The sequence below is a fragment of the Malaya genurostris genome, chromosome 2 (assembly GCF_030247185.1).
Source record: "Malaya genurostris strain Urasoe2022 chromosome 2, Malgen_1.1, whole genome shotgun sequence".
NCBI lineage: Eukaryota > Metazoa > Arthropoda > Insecta > Diptera > Culicidae > Malaya > Malaya genurostris.
The window spans coordinates 308,006,582-308,032,682 of NC_080571.1; the positions used below are offsets into that span (position 1 = coordinate 308,006,582).

A 26,101-nucleotide genomic window follows, 5' to 3' on the forward strand; every position below is an offset into this window, starting at 1 on the left:
CCACTAAAGTTTGGGACTGATTTGGCAAGCTCTCACTACAGTGGAGAAGTGCTACAGTGATATCGAAACAACAGACATCAATCCACCCAATTGCCTTTAATTCAACTCAACTGAGAAATATTGTGCAATTGTGAAAAAGAAGTTGAAAAAGAGTGGGAAAGTGACTCGGGATGCGACCGAGATGAAGAGAGAGGATGGAACAAAATGGTCGCTCAGGCTTGCCAACGGTGTGTCCAAAATATGATTGAAATAGAAATATTTACACTAACAGATTCTATTGTTAGTTGTCTGTTCTATTGTTGTTGATTTGTTTTTATTTTTTATTTTCTTATATTTGTTTCCTTTTTTTCTTGCTTTGTTATTTTTCTTCTGTTTTCTGTTTTTCTGTTTTTTGTTTTCTGTTTTTCTGTTTTCTGTTTTCTGTTTTCTGTTTTCTGTTTTCTGTTTTCTGTTTTCTGTTTTCTGTTTTCTGTTTTCTGTTTTCTGTTTTCTGTTTTCTGTTTTCTGTTTTCTGTTTTCTGTTTTCTGTTTTCTGTTTTCTGTTTTCTGTTTTCTGTTTTCTGTTTTCTGTTTTCTGTTTTCTGTTTTCTGTTTTCTGTTTTCTGTTTTCTGTTTTCTGTTTTCTGTTTTCTGTTTTCTGTTTTCTGTTTTCCATATCCTGTTTTCTGTTTTCGTTTTAGATTAGGTTATTTTAGATTATTTACGTCGATCATGAAAAGTATAAGAAATAGAAATTATTACCAGTGTTAGCTAGAGTTTTACATGATAACTTGCATTTAATGTTAATTTCAACAATGTGCTCTCCTGAATTTTTACAGATTAAAACATAATTTACGCATACTAAAATACGTTACTCATTTTTTTCGATTAAGTTACTGCAATGATCTGCAGTAAAATACATCATGGTAAAAAATTGGCTATAACAATTGTTTCAAATACAGAATGAACTGGAGGACAATAATATCGCTGAATTAACATCTATTATACGAAAAGTCAAAAATTATTTGAGGAAAAATGTTCAGTTAAATTGTTTAAAGTGCATTATGGCACCGGTGTTAAGGATCTAGTTTTTACTCGAGTTTTCGGTTTTTTGTTCGTCATCTAGGAGTAACCGATTTGTACTGACCGACTGTACTTAATTTTGTATTTACGTTTCGTCTTTGAGTAATCTTTGCATAGTAGTTCATGTTGAACTGCCACGCCACTCAGCAGTTCAAAATAAATCGCTTGGCAGACGTAAAGGAGTCTCTACTTAAACTTGTACAGCAGGTAGTTTAGGGGTTAGCTTTATTTTGTGCTGAAGATGTATAACCTAGCAGTCTAACATAAACCGCTAAGCAGTTATGTTATTCAAATATCAAAAACTTTACGTCTGCCTGCAGTACAACAAAAACTGTTACGTACTGACAAGTTGGAGATGAAACATAAAGAAAATTTATTTTGCTTTTGTATTTGTAACTGATTGTAACTTTTGTTCGATACCTTGCATGCTTTGTTTTTTTATTGTTTATCTATCGTAACATCTACGACTTTCCTTGTCTGTGTTTTTTAAAACTTTCTTGTGTTTGTCGGTTTATTTTTTCTTTTTTATATCATTTTTCACCCCGGATTTAACCATTTTGGTCGTTCACCGGGGAAAATTTTATATTCACTATTTTATTTGGTTTGTTCTCTATATGCTGCATTCCATCTAATTCATTGTTTTATTTTTTATGTTATAAGTTATTTTTCATTGTTTCCGTTTCATATTTTATCTTAAAATGGTCGTATATAGTTTCCATCTCAGGCTGGCAGGATTGTTTATAATTTTAGTTGTTCAATAACAAGTATATTCATGGTAATGCAATTTAAAGATTACCTTTTTATTGGATTTCAACCAGACCTAAGAGTCCATCTCACATTCATTGTCCACTGCTATTAATTTGATTGTTTCACTTGTTGTTTGGACCGTTTGGTTGTGTCCTAAAACCAGCTAAACCAAAGTAGGAAAAAATAGGACTTCACGCCTTACCTATAAAGCGATTTGAATTCAAAATTGTGTGCGACTTTTCTATGTGTTTTTTTTTATTTGCTGCGGTGGTCGTTGCTGGTTCCAGCTTGTGCACACAATTTGCATTCCGTTCCGGGGGATACGTATCGATCTGTGTGCATGGTAGCGGCGGCGTTGGGAAGGTCTTCTGTTCCTGCTGTTGCTGCTAAGGTTTTTGATGTAAGGTGGGTTTGTTGGGCGGAATGGCTGTACGGCGATGGTGTTAAGGAGCGGCAAGGGGATTCAAGTGCACAACGTTTGCATACTAATAGACCTAATCTAATCAACCGTCGTCGTTGTCGTCGACGTCGTCTTTGGCTTTTCTGCTGTTCCGCCAGTGCTATACTCTGTACCAGTCCGTAGTCGGGATACGGGATTGGGTACCGAGATATCCACAGATGGCAGGTGAACCCATGATGGTGTGGTGGTAGCAGAAGTGACGGAGTTGTTCCGAAAATGTTGATGCTCCGCGCGAGGGTCATGCGCATTTCACGAGAGTTGAATGTGCAGTAATATTCGGAGTGACAACAGCAATAACAACGATGCTGATAGTTCCGACCGAGGGTGTACTGGAAGGAACCGAGGATAATTGGTTGGCTGATGCTCCGGAGAGTCTCCCGCAACTGAGAGTGAGTGGTGATCAGCATGGGCTGATCGACCTTTTCGTTTCGGTCTCGGAACCAGCTGCTGGTTCGGAGGGATAATGATGACGGTGAGAACGCGAGAGCCTTATCTGTCCAATTTCATCTCCTGGATTCCAACTGGTAGACAGACCAGTCTTCTGAAAGGATTCATCTTCATCTTACCTTTGGAAGCCCCGTTGGGTCTCGTTTCTGAGACTCGGAACTTCTCGAAGTTTGCTTCGGGAACCACAGGAACTTTAAAGAGGCCCTGGCCCTGCAGAAGGTGTTCATTGCGACGAGTTCAAACGAGTCACTTTTAATTAGCCCCGGGAAGGGTGGCTTTGTGACTGTGGTTTTCTCGCCTCTTGCCCGCAAGATTGCACTGCGACGGTACCAGTGATTGTGATAAGTTTTCTCATCTTTTTTCGCTCGGATTTTCGCAATTTCGTTCCGAGCGTTACGGTGTTTTTCCGGAAAGAAAGGATTATACCTGTGGTTGGTGTTTGGTGCGAAGTCTCGTTTGGATTTCTATTCGTTCGCCTTCGGCTGTTGGAACCAGCCAATCTGCTACTATGTGGAACTACGGATTTTATGGATTCGAGATGTGTGCTTGTAAGGGTTCTAATTAATGAAATTTATGTTGTATTAACAGAAGAATGAGAAAAAAACTGCTCCGAAGAGCTATTTTAGTAGGTAAAAATGTTGGGGCCGTATTGACAGTAACTTAATCTTGCTGTTCAGTCAATCGTTCATTTATAGTGGTGTGAATATATGCAGCAGTGGACATACAGTTCACTTTAAAGAAGATTGAAACCGATACTTTCGACAGCAATTTCGGAAATAGTTCTGCAGTTGAAATAATTATGAATATACATAGTGATAAACATGAGTTACAGCTCTGTTTGATCTGCTTTTAGGATAAAAACAATATGACAATAATAGGAAATCATTGATGTTGAAAATTACAGTTTCTCTCAAACAGAACTTGAAACGTTTTCATGGTTTACAGTAGAGCAAAATCTGCATACCTTCAAGTTATTCTTTCTGGTTGTACACCAGTTAGCGATTCCAAACCTTAGTCCGATTCAAATCGATCCACTTACAAATCCAAACCCAAAACCATTTGACCAAATTGACAGCAACAGCAACTAGGGTTTTCCCATGCTTTCGGTATACTTTGCGTTCTCTTTGCTCTTTCGCATGTTTGAAAGAGGAGTGTTGAAAATTGCACGCGGCATTTGTGGCTTTTGATGTGTCACGTGTGGGCGAAACAAAAACGTCACATTGGACAGCGTGATTTGTCAATCTACGCTGCACCTTTTTTTTTTTTTCGCATTTTGCTGTTGTAATTGTTGTTGGTCGAAGCAGATTGAGACAGAGGTTGTTGACTAAATGTAGATCGGTTTAGACACGGGATGAAAGCTGTTTGGTGAACTAGATTTTTTTCATGTTCAAATCTTGCATTACGATACATGTCTCATGGTATAACAGTTGTGGTACTATTCTTATTATCTCGAGAGAAGTGGGGTAAAACGGAGTACGAAGGCAGACCTCGATCATTATAATTATTGGTTTTCTTCATCTTCATTTCACTATTTCATCTAAATGTCAATTTATGTGGTATGCTAGTTGCGGTAAATAGAGATAGTAGAACTAGAATAGATTCCAAAAATTATAATTTTAACATGTATTTAAACAACGATAAATTACTTACGCGCCGATACTTATTTCGACACTGTTATCTGTATTGTTTTATTTAGTCAATTTTCTTATCCTATGCACTGACACAACGAGTAATTTACAGTCATTTCGAAAAAACATAAATATGTACCACATAAATTGAAAATTGAGGTATAAATTAGGGTAATTCCAATACACCGCTGTTCCCTTTAAAAAACTGTTAGAATATAGAAACAATTCTATGTGCATTTCTAAGCAGAATATATTATTTTCTTTTCTTTTTCTAGTGGCAGAACCCAATCAAGTGGTCGTCGCGCAGCAGAAGCGTCGCGTTCCTGGCGTAGGGTAAGTAAATTTGTCGATATATTGTTTCTTTCAATTTAATCCTTTCGATACCCCGATACTGTATAAGGCAATGGACTTTCAAGTCAGTTGTCGTAAGTTCGAGTCTCAGCCTGAAAGGATGCTTAGTGTCAAAAGGGTCGTAGTACTAGCCATGCAATGGTTTTGTACGCTAAGAGTCGACTTCGAAGTCTGGAATGTACTGCCAAGAAAAACAAAGTTAAAAAACGATGAAAAATCAATCTGAGTGCATCCCATATTTGTTGTCCCAGTAGTAGTATGATAATTTGTCCGGTGAGAGAGATTTTTGGCTATATGAGTATGAGAAAATGATCTCTGAGTTGAGGTTATTGTGGAAACCACCAGAACGAAAACGAAACAAAGATCTGAAAGTAGGGATTTTAATGTCAACCTAAAGACTGTCCCAGAGAGTATGGACTAGAGATGGGCAATTCGTTCGCGAACGGTTCAAAAGAACTAGTTCTTTTGAAAGAATGAATGACTAATAGTTCTTTTTTTGAGAACAGTAGCTCTTCAAAGTCGTCGACCTTTTTTTTGCTCACTCGATCGTTTAAGAGAACGCCCTTTTAGAAAAAAAGTTCAACGGTGATCCTTCATTGGTCCAATACGTTGGATCGTTGGTCCAATGAAAGTCCAATCAATCGTTCAACGGGAGGCCAATACGGGACCTTCGTTTGCCGATTTTGAAACAGACCGTTGAACCGAATGCCATTTTTTCCGTTCAACACACCCGGCAGACAGAGGTCCATTGTTGAGCCATTTTTAACATGAGGAGCTGGAGCCCCGTTAGACTAGTTTTACTGCAGAATTTCTGAAGTATTTTCCACTTAGTGGTTAAAACTAACACTACATACCTGCACAATACTTCTACTTCACGTAGAATAACAGCAAATTCTACATGTAAAGGTAACACTTAATTTTCACACTATTTTTGCAAGAGTAAAAACAACAACAAACCGTTCCAGCAAATTGAACTAATATTTCGTGCAATATATCGTTCAACAAGTGCTCAAAGACCAACAAAAGAGAACGGCCTGCTGAGAGGGCGGTAGAACAGTGTCATAACCTATGGGGATTTCGGTTAGTCATTCAACAAAACTAATTATGAAAAGAACGAACGAACGGCTCTCGAGAACTAGTTCTTTTCATAGATCTCTGCGTCGGTTCTTTGAAATGAACTGTTTTGCCCATCTCTAGTATGGACGCATTTTGATTTCGCTATACATAATTCACAAGTGTTAGATATTCAAATTTTATTCGATATACTGATAATATTAGACTACAACAACAGAATATTATTTTCAACATTTGCTACTTAGCCATTGTAAACTAGCTGGCGCACCTTCTTGCGAACGTTCCTCATTAAATTCCGTACAGACTTCTTGGCGACAAGTTTTGACACTTTTTTCCAATCTTTTTTCGAACTGTTGAATGGTTTCGGCTGCCGAGACATGTTTAAAATTCCTCAATTGGTCGAAGTTGTGGGCAATTTGGTGGATTTATGTCTTTTGGGACGAAAGTGACATTTTTGGTAGTATACAATTCTACCGTTGATTTCGAGTAGTGGCAAGAAGCAAGATCTGGCAAGAAGACAACAGGATCCTTGTGGCTTCGAATCATGGGTAGAAGTCGTTTTTGTAAACATTCCTTGATGTATATTTCGCTGTTCATTGAAGCAGTGGTGATGAAGGGTTTCGAAATCTTACCGCAGCTACAAATTGCTTGCCAGAGCATAGCTTTCTTACCAAATTTTTCGACTTCAATCGATGTCTCGGACTGGTTTAACACTTGCCCTTCTCGCACCGTATAATGTTGTGCTCCCGGCAAGGATTTGTAATCGAGTTTCACGTAGGTTTCGTCGTCCATGATTATGCAGTTCAAATTTCCAGCAAGAATCGTATTGTACAGTTTTCGAACCCTCGGCCTGATCGATGATTCTTGTTTCGAAGTAGTTTTTGGTTGTTTCTGCTTCTTATAGGTTCGAAGATTCAAATGTTCTTTAGCACGAAGAACATTTGACTTCGAAGTGCCCGCTTTTTGGGCCACATTCCGAACTGAAACCTCCTTCTTTTTCTCGAACGCCTTCAGTATATGTTTATCCAACTGAGAGTTAGCAGGACCTTTTTTTATCCGTTTTCGGTTTATCCTCCAAGGTGTTATTCTCACCGAACTTCCTGATTGCATTTCGCACGGCTTTTTCACTTATTCTTTCCATTTTTGCTATCTTTCTCAGTGACAGTCCGCGTTCTGTGCACCATTTGTACACAAATTTTCGACGTCGTTCTGCTGAAAGTCCACGCATTTCGAAACAAACTAATGAAAACGAATAAACAACTGCACAAGTGGTTAGAAAAGAGTGTAAACAACAGGACGCAGCCATAAAAATTGACAGATTCTGAACCATTGCGAAATGGCAGCGGTTTTTGGTTGTGTCCATACTTTTTGGGACAGTCTTTATCTCCACTTTTCAAATTATCAACAGATAAGTTTGATAGGCTTGGCTTCATACGATCTTTGATGAATTCACTCTGAATTTATCTAGAGTTTAAAGTAGAAATCAAGAAAAACACATTTCGTCGTTTTATTGGATTATCTCAAGGTAGTCACTTGGAACCTTTTATATTATTACTCTATTTTAATTATACCAATTTTTCATTTGAATGACAAAAACTGTATTTGTCTAGCGTCAGTGGCAAATTAGTGTAATGTTATGATATTAAACTTCTCAAAGTGCTATGTTCTATTAGTGATCAGATTTAGGGTTTTTGAGATCAGATTTGGAGTTTTGGAGAAATGAATTGACTTTCATTTATCTGCCTAGTCCTGTGGTGCTCTTTGCTGTATCACATCTCGCTCTTCACTCGATCCATCTCATGAATGTACATAAATGGGCGTCATATTTCACACAAAATCATATTCAAGAACATATAGAATTGTTTGATTTGAAAATTACATGGTTTGTAATCGACTAAAATTAAAAAAACAACAGATGATCGATAGCTACAGCGCGGCTTGAACTGAGAAACATTAGATCACAAAGCACGCCGCTATTAAACTGAACCACAAAAGCACATATCTGCTTTATGAATAATTGATACATATAAATCCATACAGCGGCACTTGGCAGCCGAATGCAAATTACGCTCAGAATCAGTAAAATTCTCTACGAAAGGAATATTGCGTCACTTGACAAGTTACGTAGTTATGAATTGTATCGTTGGTAGAATTATGTTACCTGTAAAATTCACATTTTTTGTGTAGGGTGTTTTGAGTCCGTTGCCTATCAGTTTAAGAAATGTTTTGGCAAGTCTCGCGCGGTGAAGTTCTTATTTCGTCTCTTTTAAAAGGTCCAAATTTCGGGCAATTTTTCTATATTTCTATGAGTCCACTGGGCTTTTTTTACTACCGCCTACCATGGACGCTTGCTGGTTGTTCACCGAGCAACATGAGGCATAAGAAATCGAAGAAACGTAAATGCTTCTTTTAATTTTAAAAAAGAACGACGATTCATAAAACTGAGTTGATAATTCTGATGGATTAAAGAATCTGAAACTCGCTGATGTGTACTAAAATGTAGAATCAACAAATGTAATAAAAAATAAATTGTTTATGTGTATCATACTAGTAAGCAAGTCTCATCGTTGTTGATTTTCAGGATAATCGACTTTTCTAAGTTTATTGGCATCCTTACCGCACGCGTTACCTACTCGATTATACACATCACGTAGACTATCAACCAGCAATCGTGCAATTCAGTCCATTGAAATTTACTCAGTTTTAAAATAAGGTTACAATTCATGTGTCTGAGCAGTTCCACAGTGAATCGATTACAAATAATTTGAATCACCACACAAAATATCCTGATACGTATTATTCCATTTTCTCCATAATTCGTTTTATGATGGAATTTACTTTTTTTAGTAGGCTAGAAAACCCATGATATCGAATATTAAATTTTGAAATATGTCAACCTGTTATGGTCCTTTTTTTTCTCGTTCGAGATTTAGTTAAACTATTATCTACGTATCCGTAGTGGATAAAATTGTGATTACAAATAATTTAAAAATTCCATACCAGAAAGTTTAAGTGCTCTCATAACACATGTAAATCTGTTTTGTTTTACTTCTTTTTATCATTCGAGTTTTAATAAAATTCGGATCAACATTACCGAAGTATGTTCATGAATCATAAATGTACACTGTAAAAATATGAGTTTTATAGGTGACATAATTCTAAATACGTAATAATAAAAACCTAATCGCCAAAAAAATGGATTTAACAAAAATGACTTCAATCTGTGATGAATCACGAAACATTTTATTCGTAATGATTCTGCGTCACATTTGAATGAATTTCACAACAAAAAATCGATTTCTGAAATTTCAAAATTATTCCAAGTCCCAGAAAGTCCTTTTTTTCAAAGAAAATTTTTTTCGAGAAGACACTAATAACGTTTTTCATTGAAAAACACTGGTGGCGTGGATTGCTCTGACTTTCGAGCAGAAATGCAATATTCTGACGGTGTTTGGTGTTTCATTGCGATTTCTGCTCGAAAGTGCAAAACCAGAGCAATCCACGCCATCGGTGTTTTTCAATGAAAACCCCCATAAATCTCGACGTTTCATGCACTTCTAACACTGGCGCGGTTCACATGTGTTTTGCTTGAGGAGGTGTTGACTCAATTGAATTCCGATGGCTTATTTCGTATACAAAGCAAATTGTGTTCCGAGGTCACCGTTCCATCGACCAGCCCCGCCTAAATGAAATATTTGCATCAAATGGATTCAAACATTGTAGAAAGACTTTCGATCCCTTGCAATTGTCAAGCAATCGACGCGTATTTAGTTTATGTTCTTCAGTTTGGTATGAATAGTTCATATTTTCTAATCTTCCCAATACTCGAGTTTTCATTCAATGTTTCATTTATTACCGTGTCGGAACCTTTCAAACCTTCAGTCTTCTAAACCAGCCAATTACACCCTTGGAACCTAGTCTGGTGTCGCACACTTCTGAATATTTTTGCCTTTCTCATATAGAAATGCAATGCAATCGCTGTAGAAACCGACTTTACAACCGAGGCACGGAGGGCCGAGTGTCATATACCATTCGACTCGGTTCGTAGAGATCACAAAATGTCTGTGTGTGTATGTCACTCAATTTTCTCAGAGATGGTGGTACGTAGTGTTGGTGAATGCCGAAAATTTGACTGAAGCTGCTTGATTTTTATCTATATTGTATACAACATTTTCTATCCGGTAGAAGATGCTACTAGAACTCGAGTCTGTCAATGCATCAACCGCGAAAGAATTTTCCTACATTTCTTCGCTCCACTTCATACTCTGAGTATTTTACGACCCTTAAAAAAATACAGTTTGATAATGATTGGTGCTGTGTGGAATTTACCAAGAGAGAATCGCAAGTTAACAATTATCGCAGAAAATCGAATCGATGATTCGACTTGATGATTCTCATACTAGGTTGCAATATTTCAGAACCCTTGTGTGGAGCATTCACATACATTTTCATAGGCACAACTTATACAAAGGTTATATGCACATAGTTAGAATAAACGGCAATAGCAAAATGATTCTATCGCAATTATCCACTGCCCATACATAATCGGATCGCGAAACGAGAATAAAGGACCGTTTGTTGCTACAGAGAGAATCCTCACAGCAGCGAGCTAACCTTTGATTCTCAGACAGGTCATCGAGAGAAATTGGCTATTCTATGTCTATTCTATGGTAAATGAACCATAGTGAATGTGTCTATTCTATGGTAAATGAACCATGCCGGTTTTTTGTTGTTGCGATGATATCCGTCTCTCTTTGATGGCACTGATTCAATTGTGTGAAAAGTTGCTATTGAGCATTCTTTGATACGATAAAAGCCATCCTTGGTTGTACCGATTTCTACAAACTTTGGTTCAAATGAAAGGTCTTGTGGTCCCATGGTTTGCTATTAAATTTTATTTCGATGCGACTTTCGGTTCCGGAATCACAGGATGATATGCATCAAAAAAAGGAAAACAATAGTGTGACATTTCTCAGAGATGGCTGAGCTGATTTCCACAAACTTAGATCCAAATGAAAGGTTTTATGACCTCATGAAATTTTCCTGAATTTCATTTGGATCCGACTTCCGGTTCCGGAATTACAAGGATATAAGTGCAAATTTATGAAAAAAAGTCCACTCAATTTTCTCGGTAGTTGCTTAACCGATTTTCACAAACTAAGATGCAAATAAAAAATCTTGAAATTCTATTCGAAGTCCCCGAAAAGTTGATCCAGATCCGACTTCCGGTTCCGGCATTACAGTGCGATTAGTGAAAATTTTCAATATCATATTTTTTTTTACACAAGCGATGGTGAAACGACGCGCACGTTTTTATAAAACTTACTGTTTAATTCATCTAGTTGGCATCTTGTTGGTTAGTGAATATATAAAACTACTTTGGGATTACTAGTCCTCGGTTTCTGCTTCCGAAAGCGTTAATTAGTGTTTTTGATTGCCAATAATTTGACAGAAGCTGCTCGATATTTATCTATATTGTATACAACATTTTCAATCCGGTGGAAGATGCTACAAGAACTCGTGTTTCTCAATGCATGAGAGAATTTTCCGTGAGAGATTTTTTTTACATTTCTTCGCTCCACTTCATATTCTGAGTATTTCACAGCTCTTAAAAAAATTACAATCTGATAATGATCGGTGCTGTGTGGAATTTACCAAGAGAGAATCTCAAGTTGACAATTATGGCAGAAACTCAAATCGATGATCTTATCTCATAGTCCGATAGGTTACTATTTAATTTCATCATGCTTTTATAGGGTAAATGGGGGTTTAAAATTGTAAACCAGTCATTTAGAGCGACGATGCAAAAACGGTAAAACTCTTCTAGATTTGGCTCAAAACTGAATAAACTTGTAGGGTATATTAGTTACTTATTAAACGCACCGACTTCGGCTATACCGGTTCCAAGGACTAGGTTCCAGAAGTAGTAACGGAAATAGTGACCAAAAACTCTAAACGAAACTGTTAGGCTTAAATAAAAGTTTCTATAGTTTCATAAGTGTTTAATTCCATCCGGGCCCGACTTCCGGTTTTAGATGTATAGGGTAAAGTGTGTTTAATCATTTAGTGCGACGATGTAAAATAAAGAAAAATTCTTATTAACTTGACATAACTGTTTACAAATTGAAAAGGTTATGTTAGTTCATACCCAAAGAAAGTTTCTTCTTTTAATCAAGATCAATTCTTTATAGAATCTTCTAGTGATATATTTGGAAATATAAGTAATATGAGAAAGGCTGGTGGATTAAAAAAGGTTTTTCCATAGACGCTCCTACATAACACACTAATTATTAGAATAGAATAGAATTATTATTCATTAACAAAAGGTTATTTATAGTTATTAGACGTATTTTGCTTTATGCGTCAAAATATATAAGGATGACATGAAAAATGCTAATGTATGAATTGCAAGGAAAGCTGCGGACGGTTTTCACTGAAACAAGTTGACAATTTGAAGTCACATTAAGGGTTTTAATACACGTCAACAATAGGACGTCAAGGCGAAATACTCGGCCTATTTGAAGGATTTTCAATAATTTTCGCGCTTCAAATGAATTGTTACATGCAAACCAATTCGCACCCTCTCAATATGCTACTAACGTAGAAGGCGACAGCACCCAGTCGACGCCGTTCTATTGACGACCAAGTGCAAGCAAGTGTTTGATCAGTGCAAAAGGTGATAGTCCGGAGAGTACGGCGGATAATTTAAGTTTGAAATTTTAACTAATAGCGAATAGTGTCTTATTGCACCTGCTATAAATCTAAGAAGCTACACAGAAAAAAAAAATAATAAAATTTACACGACATGTAATTCAATAATATTTTGGAATAGACATCAATTGAATCAAAAATTTGATTGAAAACCATCATCGATGTAAAAGTAAATTAGAATGCCTTAATTTTTCAATGAATTACAACATATTTTAATTTACGCTCAATTTTGATGTTACAGTATATTGAAAAGTAAAAATCTGAGGAGTAACTTTGTATTCAATTTCCTGCTCTAAATGTATGCACGGAAAGAAATCCGTTACTGCTGTTATGATTAGAAAATCATGAAACCAATCATTTTAACTTATCATGAAATCATGAGCAATGACTCTTCTCCCATGAAAATTAATCATGGTTCGAAAATGCGTTACTTGAAGAATGCCTATGCGAAAGAGAAAGACTAAGCACGGCTACGCTTTTCATTTGACAAACATCAATGTTACATTTTGTTCGAATGTATTCTTACATATTTGATGTAATCGTTGTTGCTAGAATAATATTCCGAGAGCTAGCGTTTAATTCGATTGTGAATTTGGAACACCATCTAACGAAAATCAGAAAAGTATTTTGTTCAACCACTTTGATTAATTTGTTTCATAGATATAACAACACAAGCTGTATTGATGCGCCTAAATATTATGAATAAGACGATTTTTTTTGCAAGAATTCGCCATATAGTTTCTTTTTAAGAGGTTTGATTCACTCGTGTTTTTTCATGCAGTTTGTTTAAGTGTTTAAATTCTGAAACTCAAAATCAAAACACGTTATCTCTTGCCTCGTCGTTTTTCATAAACAGAATATTTTCATTTTAAGAGAAGTTCGTCGTGCTTTTCACTGAATTTATATTGCAAAAATGACCATCGCTGCAAAAATCACACATAACGCCTGAATTTATGTTGCAAAAATTACCATCGTAGCAGAAACACTCCTGAAGTTATACCCAACAACTTCAAGTGCGTTACGTTTAAATTTCATAGAAATCAGTCCGAATGGATCATGATCCGTGAAATGTTAATTATGGTGTATTATCATAACATGAAAATATATTATTTTCCCCAAATCATGACTCGTTTTGTCCATTTCAAGAATCGGAATTTTGCCCGTGTGTGTATGAAAATAAAGCTTGCTCCAGATAGAATTGGAACAACGACAATTGCCTGTATTTCAGTTATTTATTATTGAATTCAAGATCTTTTTTTTATACAGATGTAGCGTTTTCTTCAAACTTTTAAGAAAAAATACGGATAAAATTATTCGTCACAATTTCGAAGGAATTCTCGAATTTTTCCTGTAACACGGCTCATTAGGCGGCGCACACCTTCTTCGTCCATCGTTTTAGCTATCTTATTCCACCAGGTCGTCATCTGATTGATGTCTTTGACAACCTTTCCCTTGAGTCTCCTCTTCACGATTGACCAGTATTTCTCAATAGGGCGGAACTGAGGGCAGTTGGGTGGGTTTTTCGAAAAAAACTGGACCCCACACTGGACTGCATACCATTCTTGAACGACTTTGCTGTGATGACAGCTTGCCAAATCTGGCCAATACATTAAGGGATGGTCGTGGGATCGAATGAACGGCAAAATTCGTTTTTGGAGACACTCTTTTTGGTATAGTTTCGATGTCGTTGTCTTATTTGTAACGAAAACTTTCGTTTTTTTTGCCATAGTTGCAAACGCTCAACCAAATCATAAATTTTCTTGCGAATTTATCGGCAAAAACAAATTGAAATTTGGGTGGAACATCCCCCCGAGTAAAATTTTTGACCTGGGAGTAGCCTGAAGTCAGCTTTGACATAGGTTTCATCGTCCATCGAAGACACCCGTCGAACTTGGTCAGCACCTGGTCATATTGTTTCCGAGCACGAATTTTGACCACACTATTCTTTTTTTTTTGGTTCGATTTGGCTGTTTGTTAGCTCGATACGACTTGATTCCTTCCCGGAGTCGAGTTCTCCTCACGGTACTATGGGCAGCACCGAATTTTTTGGCCGATTCACGGTCAGACAGGTTAGGATTCCTCTTAATCGTCTTCAAAATCTTACCACGCAGTTTCCGGTCGACAGTTCCACTCCGACGATTGGCTTGAGGCTTCCGTATCGTCGTCAATGTTTCCTTATACCGTTTGATATCGCGCCATACGGTATTTATGGGCAATTTCAGCTGTTTAGCTAGCCTAGATGCAGACCACAATGGATTTTCTAAATAAGTGTGCACAATTTTTTCCCTTCTTTCGGCTTCTATGTTGATTGTTTACAAAGTACAGTCGATTTGAGGAATTTCGAAAATCATACGTGAAGCTGACAAAATTCCCGACACGTGGGCGCCAAGAACTTCTAAATCCGTCCACCAGGAGCGCCACAATATGAGCAAAAGTTTGTTCCAATTCTAAATGAAGCAAGCTTTAGATGTAAATATTTTTATCTATGTATGCTAGCTTACTGTCTTTTCCTAAAGGGTATTGTGGTTTCGAAGGAGCAAGCAAAAAAATGAATATAAGCGAATTTCTTGCTAATGTGTCAGACTCACACGAGACGTAGTTTCGTACGATCAACGATACTGTCTGAAATCAATAGTTTGAAGTTAGATATACAAATTTAGGTCAGTCGCAACCAGACTTCTTGAAAATATAAGACAATCAAGCGAGTTCATCGTAACACAAGTGCTCAACATCGTTCAGAAAAAAATAATGTGACGTCTTCTCAAATAAGATGATCAAACCCTTATTTAGATCAAAATATCCAGAATCAGTGATTCAACGAAACATGCCAAGGATAAGCAAAATCCTATCACACCGACTGAACGATTTCTAATTAGCGAATGTGAAATTCCACCGTTTTTTTTTGTACAACCAGTGAAATGCTCCACGCCCATAACTACCGTTAGTGCCAGTTATGTGTTACCGCTGTTGTCGCCGCTGTCTGTCTCGGGTCTAGTTGTAAGTACCGACACAGACTTATTTGAAACAAAGAAGCAAACTGTTGCTACCCAAACACACCATCTTCGAAAGCGTAGGCCACCGCCAACCGCCGGTCCCCGCCAGTGTGAGGCATAAAATTTGAATGTAGATGTTTCTCGGAAAGCCATCAAATCCGTTCATGACAACGGTAAGGTGTTAGGTGGTACCACTGGGAAGACCTGACAGTCCGAGTGGTAGAAAATTTGTAAACTTTCTTTGAAGATTCACAGCAAGTACTTGACCACGTTGCAACCTTTGTTCCACGCTGGACTCGGAGCGTCAAGCCGAGCGGTATTTCGTTCGTTTGCCACCTCCCGTTGCGGACCTAGCGCATATGTTTTTGTTGTACCTACACATTTTATTTTATAATTGAATCAGATAACATTTTTCTGTCGCGCGGCTTTGCATGGTAAATTGCTACCGAGTTTAATTTGGTCACCGTTCCTCGCGAATGACGGTGGTGGCAGTGTGTGACACCTTTTCCCGCTGCGGTCTGTGGAAGGGTCCCTAGTGTTCCCGGAGGGAGAATACGACACGTTTGCGACTGAGCCTGCCTCGGCTTGCCCCGGTTTGATGGAAGGTTTGAGGGCACCGTACACCGGTTATGGGCGCGCGCATTGATTGTGCTCACCTCCTCGGTACCAAAGGTACTCATTTCACGCCGAATGTTGGACAGGCCGTGGCCGGTTTACGGAGCATAGAGGCGAAAACTTATGCGACACATTTTGCAAATATATGCTTCACTCCGCGGTTGTTTGGTTGTCAGGAGTGTTTCTTTGTACCGGTATGGTGGATGAATAGCGCATTCAAATTTGAATAACCATTCGATGAGTACATAAATATATTATTCATAAAAATAAAATGTCACTGCTGCTAGGAAAAAAAAACTCCCCGTACGCACATGCCTACTTACACATTCAGTCACAGAAAGTCCCACGGTGGCTGCTCAATTTATTTACAACATTGTTGACGTAATTTCGGGCGAGTCTCTGCTTGCGAGCCCGAAACCATGCCACCCTGTGTACGCAAGTCCTCAGGCTGTCGACGAAATAACGGTGATTGAATTGTTGATAACAAAATTCGGTAGATTACTAAATACTGCACGGAGGAGGACCATATCCGTCATGCAGCTGTCGTTTGAGTACAATTTTGCAATTTAAATTATTCGCTGGAACAGGTTGGCGAGGGACTTGGCCGCATTTGCAGTGTTCATATAATTAAGCTGTAAACATCGTGTCTTGGTGATGATACATTGTTTGTCTGACTGAGCATTATTATTGACGTTCAATGTTAGCCTTCGAGGCAGGTGAATCTGAAGTCCAAGTCCTAAAAGTTTATGTTCGGTTGTTATCTTCGGTCATTCGACCTGTGTTGGGTTAACTGAATTGAGCTTCAAATTTTGTACCAATTTATCATCGACAAGGTATGATTATGTTCGCTCGCTGATTGGCTTCTAATGCTGAGCGAAATCCCAAAAAGTATTTGTGGATTTTGTTATTATAATGTTTGATGCGATTGTCCTATTGGAATGTGATTTGAGTATAGCATTTTTTTTACGTTCGGCCATCGTTTCATGGACTCATCCCTTCCAATAATGTTACTGAAGAGTGTTCTGATTGCATTCTGATTAGTAATAAGGCTGTTCGCAACAAAATCTGGACAGGTTGATTTTTGAATAAAATAAATTTGCTGTTAGTTAAATTGTTTAATGTTTACCGTTTCGGTAGTGAAGACGCTTTGCCCTAATCGACCACAGTTGCATATTGCCTGCCAAACCAGATAGTTTTTGGGAAACTTCTTCGTCCTGAAATGCTCCTCTACTCCGTTTCGTTGCATGGAACTATAAAAAGACATACCGGGAAGCTGTCTAACGAGTGGCAACTAAAATTTTGGAATTTTTTCGAGGCCTGTATGCTCAACAACAAACGAGCTCAGAAAGAACTAAGAGTGTGTATGTGTTAGCTCTCTTTCTGCTAGTATTTTCTGTTTTGTTCATGCTTGCTCAGTTTTGCTCAAAACGCCGTCGAAACAAGAAGTATATCTCGAGCTCATTGTACAGTTCTACGAACTGCACAGAAATCTCAGCAAATAGTATACGGTACAACATTTTAAAAGCAAAAATGTTGCGGCTTCGACAGTTTACAATATCCTAAGATGTCCAACAACTGCTCGTAAGGAAGGTAGTAGAAGACCAGCCAGAATTATAAACGCAAAAGGACTTCGTTCTCTTTCTCGTACCTTCAAAAACAAGGACTCACTGAGTCAAAGGGATGCCTCAAAAAAGTTTAACTGTTCTCACCAGTACATCTGCAAAACATTGAAAAGACTCGGAATAAAGTACCGAAAGAAGACACAAGCTCCGGGATATACTGACGCACAGATTTCAACGCTGAATTCCCAATGCCGCTGGTTGATTACAAAAATTTCCGGTAAAAGTTTTGTTTTAGACGACGAAAGTTACTTTCCTCTTTCGAAGACGCAGATTCCCGCAAACGATCGATACTATTCAACGGATAGTTCTACTGTACATCCGAATATAAAATATTAGTTTAAACATAAGTTTGAACAGAAAGTGATGCTGTACATTGTCATTTCCGAGAAAGGCATTTCTAAGCCATGGTTCAAGCCATTTGGGTTGGCAATCAATCAAGATGTGTATCAGAACGAATGTTTGTAGAAAGTTTTGACCCCGTTTTTTTAAAAATATCATCCGTGTTTTGGCTGGATAAAGCGTCATCGCATTACACCAAAAAAACACAATCGTTCCTGAATACCCATTCGATCCCATTTGTACCCAAAAACCACAACCCGATAAATCTACCTCAGTTTCGCCCAATCGAAGATATTTTCGAGGTTTTGAGCTCCTTGGTGTACAAAAATAACTGGAGAGCCACGAATTGCTAACAGTTGATTGGTAGAATCAAGAGATGCATTCGCAAAGTTGACATGAAGGCCGCACAACGCTCCTGTTCCGAAATCAAACGTAAGCTTCGCCGAACATCCTATTACGGACCGTTTTCAAATGTTCACTATTTTTTTCAACAATGAACAATGTATCTTTAATTTCAATAAATCAGATCGTCTCCAAGTATGTCTTTTTTTGACAGCTTGAGAAAGAAATTCCAAAATTTTAGTTGCCACCCGTTAAAGTCTTCCAGCATGTAAATAAAATAAAAGTGCACTTATTGCCTTTCTCATATAAAAAGTTTATACAATCACTTGAAAAATGGACCAGTGGAAATTTACCCGAAAGGCTAAGTGTTCTATATAATTCGACACCGTTGCTTAGCGGTTCAAATTGAACTGTTTAAGTTTGCACTAAGCAGTTCAATTTGAACTGCTCTGCACTGACGAGTCTAAGACGAAACGTAAAGAAAAGTAAAAACGGTTATGTGCCCAAAGCACAAACATAGGATAACCCCTAAATGACCATACCTGAATCTGCCAGTATTAGTCGAAAAAGACGTTTTCGTTCGGCACGTCAGAAAAGACATGGCACTTCGGTGCCAATTGAAAAAGTGTTTTGCAGGTATCATTAACTTTACGTCTGCTTAACGGTTCAAATTGAACTGTTTAAGTTTGCACTAAGCAGTTCAATTTGAACTGCTCTGCACTGACGAGTCTAAGACGAAACGTAAAGAAAAGTAAAAACGGTTATGTGCCCAAAGCACAAACATAGGATAACCCCTAAATGAGGCTATATTAGTTACTTACTAAACGAACCGACTTTGGCTATACTGGTTCCAAGTTCCCGATTCCAGGAGTACTAGAAGTAGTGGTCAAAAAGTTTGAAACGAGACTCACTCAATTTTCTCAGAGATGATTTGATCGATTTCCACAAACAGGCTCGAATAAAAATTCCTACAGTCTCATAGGTTGCTGTTTAATTTCATCCGGGTCCGATTTCCCGTTCCAGAACTATAGGGTAAAGTGTGTTTAATCATTTAGTGCGACGATGCAAAATAAAGAAAAAATCTTATCAACTTGACATAGCTGTTTACAATTTGAAAAGGTTATGTTAGTTTCTTATTTTATTCAAGATTGAAAAAAAAATTTTCTTAACAAAATCTTCTGGTGATATTTTTGAAAATATAAGTAATATTAGAAAGGCATCATTATACCACTAGGTGAATTAAAACAAGTTTTTTTTACCGAAAACACATTTTGCAAAAATCAAGAAATCAGAATACGGTAAATCGACTTTGTAAAACCAGTGCATTTTGCAGTACGCATTGTATTCGATATAACGCGGAAAAAAATCAAATGATCTATTTTTACCATCTCAATAGCTTTTTTAAATTTCCATGTGGAAATAGGCATTTTTGATTTCAATGAATAACAGCAAAAATACACGATTTATACTTTTCCAGACGTGTTGTATCGCTGAAAATCGAAATTTGATGCTTCAAAGACTTAAAAATTAGTTTTTATTTGTCGATGTAAAAAAAGTATATTTCAATCGGAAAACAAAGTAAGCTGAAGTCTTTTTTACGCGGTTTTAAATGTGGTTTTAGATTACACCAGATCTGGACGTTTCGTGCATTTCTAAGAAATTTGGCATCAGAAAAAAATTTTGATTTAGGAAATCTCAAATTTTTTTAAATCCCGGTAGATTTTTTTTCCAAAAATTTGTTTTAGGGATTACACCTGATCTGGATCATAGTTTTCTAAGATAGTTGGCATCAAAAAAAAATTCTTTAGTTTTGCGGTTTTTCACGCGGATTTTCGAAGCTATGCGATTTTTTTCATGTGGATTTCCCAAGTTACGCGGTATTTTTGCCCGGTTTTTTACGGTACGTATACCCCGCGTAAAAAGAAACTTCAGTGTACCTAAAGTTAAAATTCAGTACATTTTATAGGAAAAAAACAGAGCACAGTATTTTGATCGGAATCACAGTACAATACTGTAAAATACAGTAGGGATACAAGCAGTAGTCGTGCTGAAAGCTTGGGAATCCTGTTTACAGCATTGCATCATTGTGTTATCTGCTCGAGTTAAAGATTAGAGAGACATAGAATACCGTTGTAGCATGTCTGAAATGTAGCAGGAGCAGCAGAAATAGAAATCGTTTTTGCATCGTTGGGATCAATATTACCCCCAATCCTAAAAACCTGTTTTAATCCACCTAGTGGTGTAATGATGCCTTTCTCATATTACTCATAACATCATAAATATTACTGTGGAATTCGAAAAGCAACTGTTCATTGAATAGAAATAGGAAAGTTTGTTCGGACGTAATCTAACAAAATCTACAAATCCTGTTTTGCTTGTAGTTCCGGAACCGGAAGTAGCATCTACAAACAAATTTGGGAATTCCGTATGAAACTGTAAGACTTTTCCTTTGAACCTATAAGTTTGTGAAAATCGCCATCTTGAAGAAAAGTGAGTGAGATCCTTTTTGCAATTTTCAATCATCACATTTTTTTCATTGATTTTTTCATTGACATTCTTTTATTTTTTGGGTTGCACTTATCATAAAATAGCTAAAATTTGTGTCAACCGCAGCACCGTCTTTTACCAATATCACACACTAGTAGAACACATCCGTAACCGTTTCATTTTCCATAAGCGTGTACGAAATAGAACAAAGCACACATCGTTCGTTTCGTGTTTTTTCTCCCACGTTGCACGTACCGGTGTTGTACATATTGTCATTCTATGTGGCGATTTGAAAACTTTGACACTCATCGCCCTGTAACTGTGGAAGGGGAGGTCGGATCCGGATGAAATTTTTCAGTAGCTTTAAAGATAATATGAGCTTCAATTCAAATCAAGATTTGTGCATCGCAGAGAAATCGAAGTGAATTCAATTTTTGGAGTTTTCCTTCACCACTTTCGGTGCTTCCGGAACAGGAAAAGGGGGGGACCAGTAGTGCCGAATTAGGTTTTTATGCCCACAAACTAAAAAGCTCTGCAAGCTAGAAGAATTTATCAGACAGTTTTATGGGATTTGTACCTGTTTTTGATCATCGTCCGTGAAAAATACTAATAAAAATGGTAATTTTACACTTATCACGGTTGAATTTCGGAACCGGAAGTCGGATCCGGATAAAATGTTTTAGAAATTTTTAGGAAATTATAAGATCTTTTATTTGAATCTTAGTTTGTGAAAATCGGTTGAGTCGTTTCAGAGAAAATTGAGTGCCCACTTTTTCTCTAATTTTCACATATTACCATGTAACTCTGGAATCGGAAGTCGGATTAAATTGGCTATGGGACCATAAGACCTTTCATTTGAATCTTAGTTTGTAAAAATCGGTTTTGCCATATCTGAAAAAAGTGAGTGCATATTTTTTCCGTTTTTTTTGTGCATATCATCCTATATCTCCGGAACCGGAAGTCGGATCGGGATAAAATTCAATAGCAGGGTATGGAACCATGAGACCTTTATTGAATTTTAGTTTGTAAAAATCGGTTCAACCATCTCCGAGAAAAGTGAGTGAATATTTTTGTTACATACATACACAGTGATTGTATGCCTTTCTGTATGAGAATGGAAAATACCCAACAATCGACTAAATCAATGTCAATGCGTTCTATAATCGTACATATAATGTTCAAATGGTCAAACCACGATTGTGTTGAACGCAATCCGTTTAAAGTGGATATTGAAGAAAAAAGACAAGAACATGAGAACAGACACGAGCTCGTATTTTTTTATCACGACAACACTCGGCCTTATGTTTCGACTTGGCTCCTCTCGAACACTCAATCGATGCCCATTGAATTTTTTTTCTATACTTTTGTGTAATCGAGAAAAAATATCATAAAACAATAAATCTAAATCCGTTGGAAAAATTGTGGGCCAGCAATTATTTTAAAAACTATGACGAAAAGTTCCTTTCCTTTGGAGTTGATTTAGTTTTGACTGAACTGACGCAGCTTCTCCTATCACACAAGACTTCCACATGCTAAAATTGGTCTAACAATAGTGTAGATCCAATGAATGTATCTGGGTTTGAGTCCCCATGATTTTCGAAAAGCACGTCTGCATTGACCGAAAGCCATGTAAGCTCTCTTACTTTTGAAGTCAATGAGGGCAGTTTTAGATCAAGAATAACACTTTTTTAGTTTTTCACTGAAATGCAATGTTTTTATTGACGAGCCGAATGTTACATAACGAAATGTTCTTATTCAATTTGATATGGTGCTTTTAAGATTTTAATGTTCCTTTTAAGATTTTAACAAAGTGTCTTAAAAATTGTATAGCATCACTGAAAAGAGCGAAAAACCGTAAAAAGTTTTCTAAATCGACCTCAATTCTTTTCCAATTGATAGTTTTTATCAGTAGATGGTCAAACAAACCGATTTCGGTTATTCTTTTAAGAATCGAAGAAAATTACTTTGAAGAATACCACAGTATTATATATGATAGTATGATTGATTTGAGAAAGGCATCATTACACCACTAGATGGATTAAAACAGGTTTTTAAGTGAGGCATAATTTTTAGTAACACATAACTGAACATTCGCTTAAAAACCGCAAATCTTGTCTTAAACATCCGCAGATCTTGTCTTAAACATCCATGTAACGTCGAGATCTCGAAAAATGTTTTTTTAAAATTTCGACTTTAGGATTGAGAAACTGAGATTACCGAAAGCGAAATGGGCGTATTTTAAAAAAAAATTGTTTTTCAAAATTGAAAATTCCCAATTCCAGAGAGTTGACTTAAAAAAATTCACATAAAAAGGATCATTTAACAAAAAACCGTATAAAAAAATCTTATAAAAGAGACTTGAGTGTTGATTACTTGAATTTTAATTCCTTTCGATTCATTTTCATATTTGCTACTACTAATCGTGTGTTTGCTTAGCAACAAGGAAAAACGACTTCGACTGAGTCTTGTTAATACTGCCGTAGTGCCTGCTTTTACTTTCAATCCGAGACAAAGCAACCATATACATATTAACTGGTTTAATTTTATCTACTGCACCAAACAATTCTCAGAAAGTCTCATCCAGCGCAGCACACATTCAACAAATTAAAGTTCCGAAAAAAAACACCGGTGTGTTTGTGTGTGGAGTATTTTACTCCTTTTATTTCCTTTGTCCGATTCCGTTTGCTTGCCGCAGTGTAGAGAAAGCTAACCTTCCGGCTGTTGGTGTTTCGCCTCGTTTTCATTACGGCGAGTGATATATGTTTTCCTTTCGCCTTGATTATATCCTTCCTTTCATTATAGTTTTTACTTCGTACACTCCCCAGCAGGTCCTTGCTTCGGCCGGTCTAGGGTATGTGACCCTTCCGTTGGTCGTTTGAAGCAGAAGCTATTTTCTTAATCGCTTCCAGAATGTTAATTTTATTTCCAATCTAATGTTTGTGTTAATGATCTATTATTAGCATAAACTTCGAATTTATGGTATTTCCACACTATTTTTAATGTAATTTGATCAAAAATGTTTAGCGAAATCAAATGAAAACACTATGAATTATGATAGTTTAATTGTCAATTGTGGAAACGGTATCCCAGTCAAATTCTAGTTTGATGGTCAAACTATTTTCCCAGATAAACCCAACATAAATGCACCCCCTTCGGTTAGTACATACTTCCTTTCGGGGTGCCCGCAAACATCGCACTAACACACTATTTGTGTTGGTGTGTTTTCATTTCGTTTTCACTCTTTCCGATTTCATCGTTATTGGCCTTTATTTTGATTATAAGTTAATTAATTTATTCAACGTGAGCGACCAGGGAGAATTGCTACCAGTCAGTGTGCAAATAAACCGATCAAGTTCTTGGAACAACACCGGGTCTTCGCTGGTTCACTGCGGCTGAATTTGCCTCTTTTTGGGGTGGAAGTCCTATGTCCGTCTCGTATCTTGCAACTGTGTTGATACATAAAGGTAATCCACCTCATTCCGCTAGAAACCTTCTGCTGCTGCTGCTTTTTTTTCTAGAATTCGAACCCGCTTCTGTACTTCCGATGACGACGATGATGGATTGTACGCTGATGATTGTACTCCTGTGATAACCATATGTTGTATTGCTTCGCGTCATAATAAGGGTGAATGATATGATAGCTGTTGGATAGCATGCGTTACCAACCATCACCAGTTCAGAACTTTTGACGGTTCTGTGAAAGAAAATGATCCCGTTATACGACTACCGTTGTAGTAGGAGTGTTCGTCGTTGGTAGTGGTGGAAACATTTTATGCTTGCTGATCGCTATGCAGCGGCCGGCAACAACCCGCCACTGACAGTCACAGCGCCCTTTCGCGGTAATCATTCACCGCACACCGTCTATCGCGGGCTCGAGGAGAGCTCGAGGGCACTCGAGTCAAGACGAGTAGGTATCTATTACGCATGTCCTGAACTGTTACAACACAGACAGCAAGAGCGCTGCCAAGCTCCGTAGCTCATTCTCCTTCAGTTCGGAGTGAGTCACTCGCTGGCGAGGGAGAACAGCCTGATTATTATTATTGGAATTGCAAACAAAAAACACTTATTTTTGACGGATTCGTTCTCCGGCGCTTATCGGGTGCAGTTTCTGCTTTCGTCAGACGACGAGAGTCCTCGATTGTTCGTTTCAGGTTCAGTCATATCTGGAGCGCTAAAACAACGTTAGTACTGGTGACGCTTTTAGGGGCGATGGATGCTTGATTTTTATTTCCTTTGCAGAAGACCAGCGCCGGCTGCTGTGAACTGCTTCAACAAAGATGGTTCGAAATACATCACGTGCTTTGATTTTTTTTGCAGAATAAATTTAAAGATTGCTTTCGTGCTTGGATGTTTTCTTTATTATATTCTTCAAATAACACACTGTTCGCATGATTAGGATGCGTTGTAAATTTTAGGAATATATATCGAAGTTTGTGATTTATTTTTAACATCTCGATTTATTCTTCTGTTTTCAGTGTCTGAGAGTTTGTAATTTAGAATAAGCTTCCAATTCCGATACAATTCATTGCAGGTTTTGGAGATTTGGAAAACAATAATTTGCATAAGAATGAAACTATTCCAAAATAAAAGTGCATTTGAATCAGTTCTTTGCCATATCCCGAAGCAACATTCACTGAGTGACCAATATCATTCCTCAGTTTAGCTTCATAATCAGACTGCGTTCCTTGGAAAAGACTGTTTAATCGATTTTGAATAATGAACAATTCTTTTGCATAAAACTACTACATTTTAATTTAAATTAGTGAAAATCGATTGAATCATATTTGAGAAAATAAAGTGAGCTCCATTTGAAATATTTTGCTACTATTTCCGAAATACCGGTATAGTGAAAATCGAATCAAAGATAATATGAACTACAAACTGAAATCGTTTCAAGCCCAATTTAAAAGAATTTCCAAAATGTTCTGCACCCGCGATTTAAATGGCGGGTCTAGTATAGCTGAAATCATTTCGTGTAGCCATAAACTAACATGACATGACCTGAAAATTGGAACAGTTTCGAAGATATTTGGCGATTTAAAAGGGTTCTAACTTGGATATTTCTGATTTATAGCCCTAGACTACAAACCTACGTACGTTACAAGCTCGTCGGCAAGTTGGTTCAATCTACACTGACTTTTCCGCCGCTTTCGACAAGACCATCAAATTTCGATTTCCAAACTTAAAAGACTCAGATTTACTGTCTCTATGCTTGACTGGGTA

At 37.3% G+C, this 26,101-nt stretch overlaps 1 protein-coding gene across 3 annotated transcripts in view; it reads left to right on the forward strand.

Annotated features, from left to right (window-relative positions):
• Positions 1-26,101, forward strand: part of LOC131431016 (aryl hydrocarbon receptor nuclear translocator homolog) — a 428,078-nt gene that overhangs the window by 18,847 nt on the left and 383,130 nt on the right. The window contains exons 1-2 of one of the 3 annotated variants that reach the window (XM_058596414.1): positions 2,807-3,264; positions 4,620-4,677. In XM_058596414.1, coding sequence (XP_058452397.1) covers positions 3,225-3,264; positions 4,620-4,677 — 98 coding nt within the window. In that variant the 5' untranslated portion in view covers positions 2,807-3,224. Of the gene's footprint in view, positions 1-2,806; positions 3,265-4,619; positions 4,678-26,101 lie in introns of those variants that run through there. The other 2 variants (XM_058596413.1, XM_058596415.1) reach the window with 2 other exon arrangements.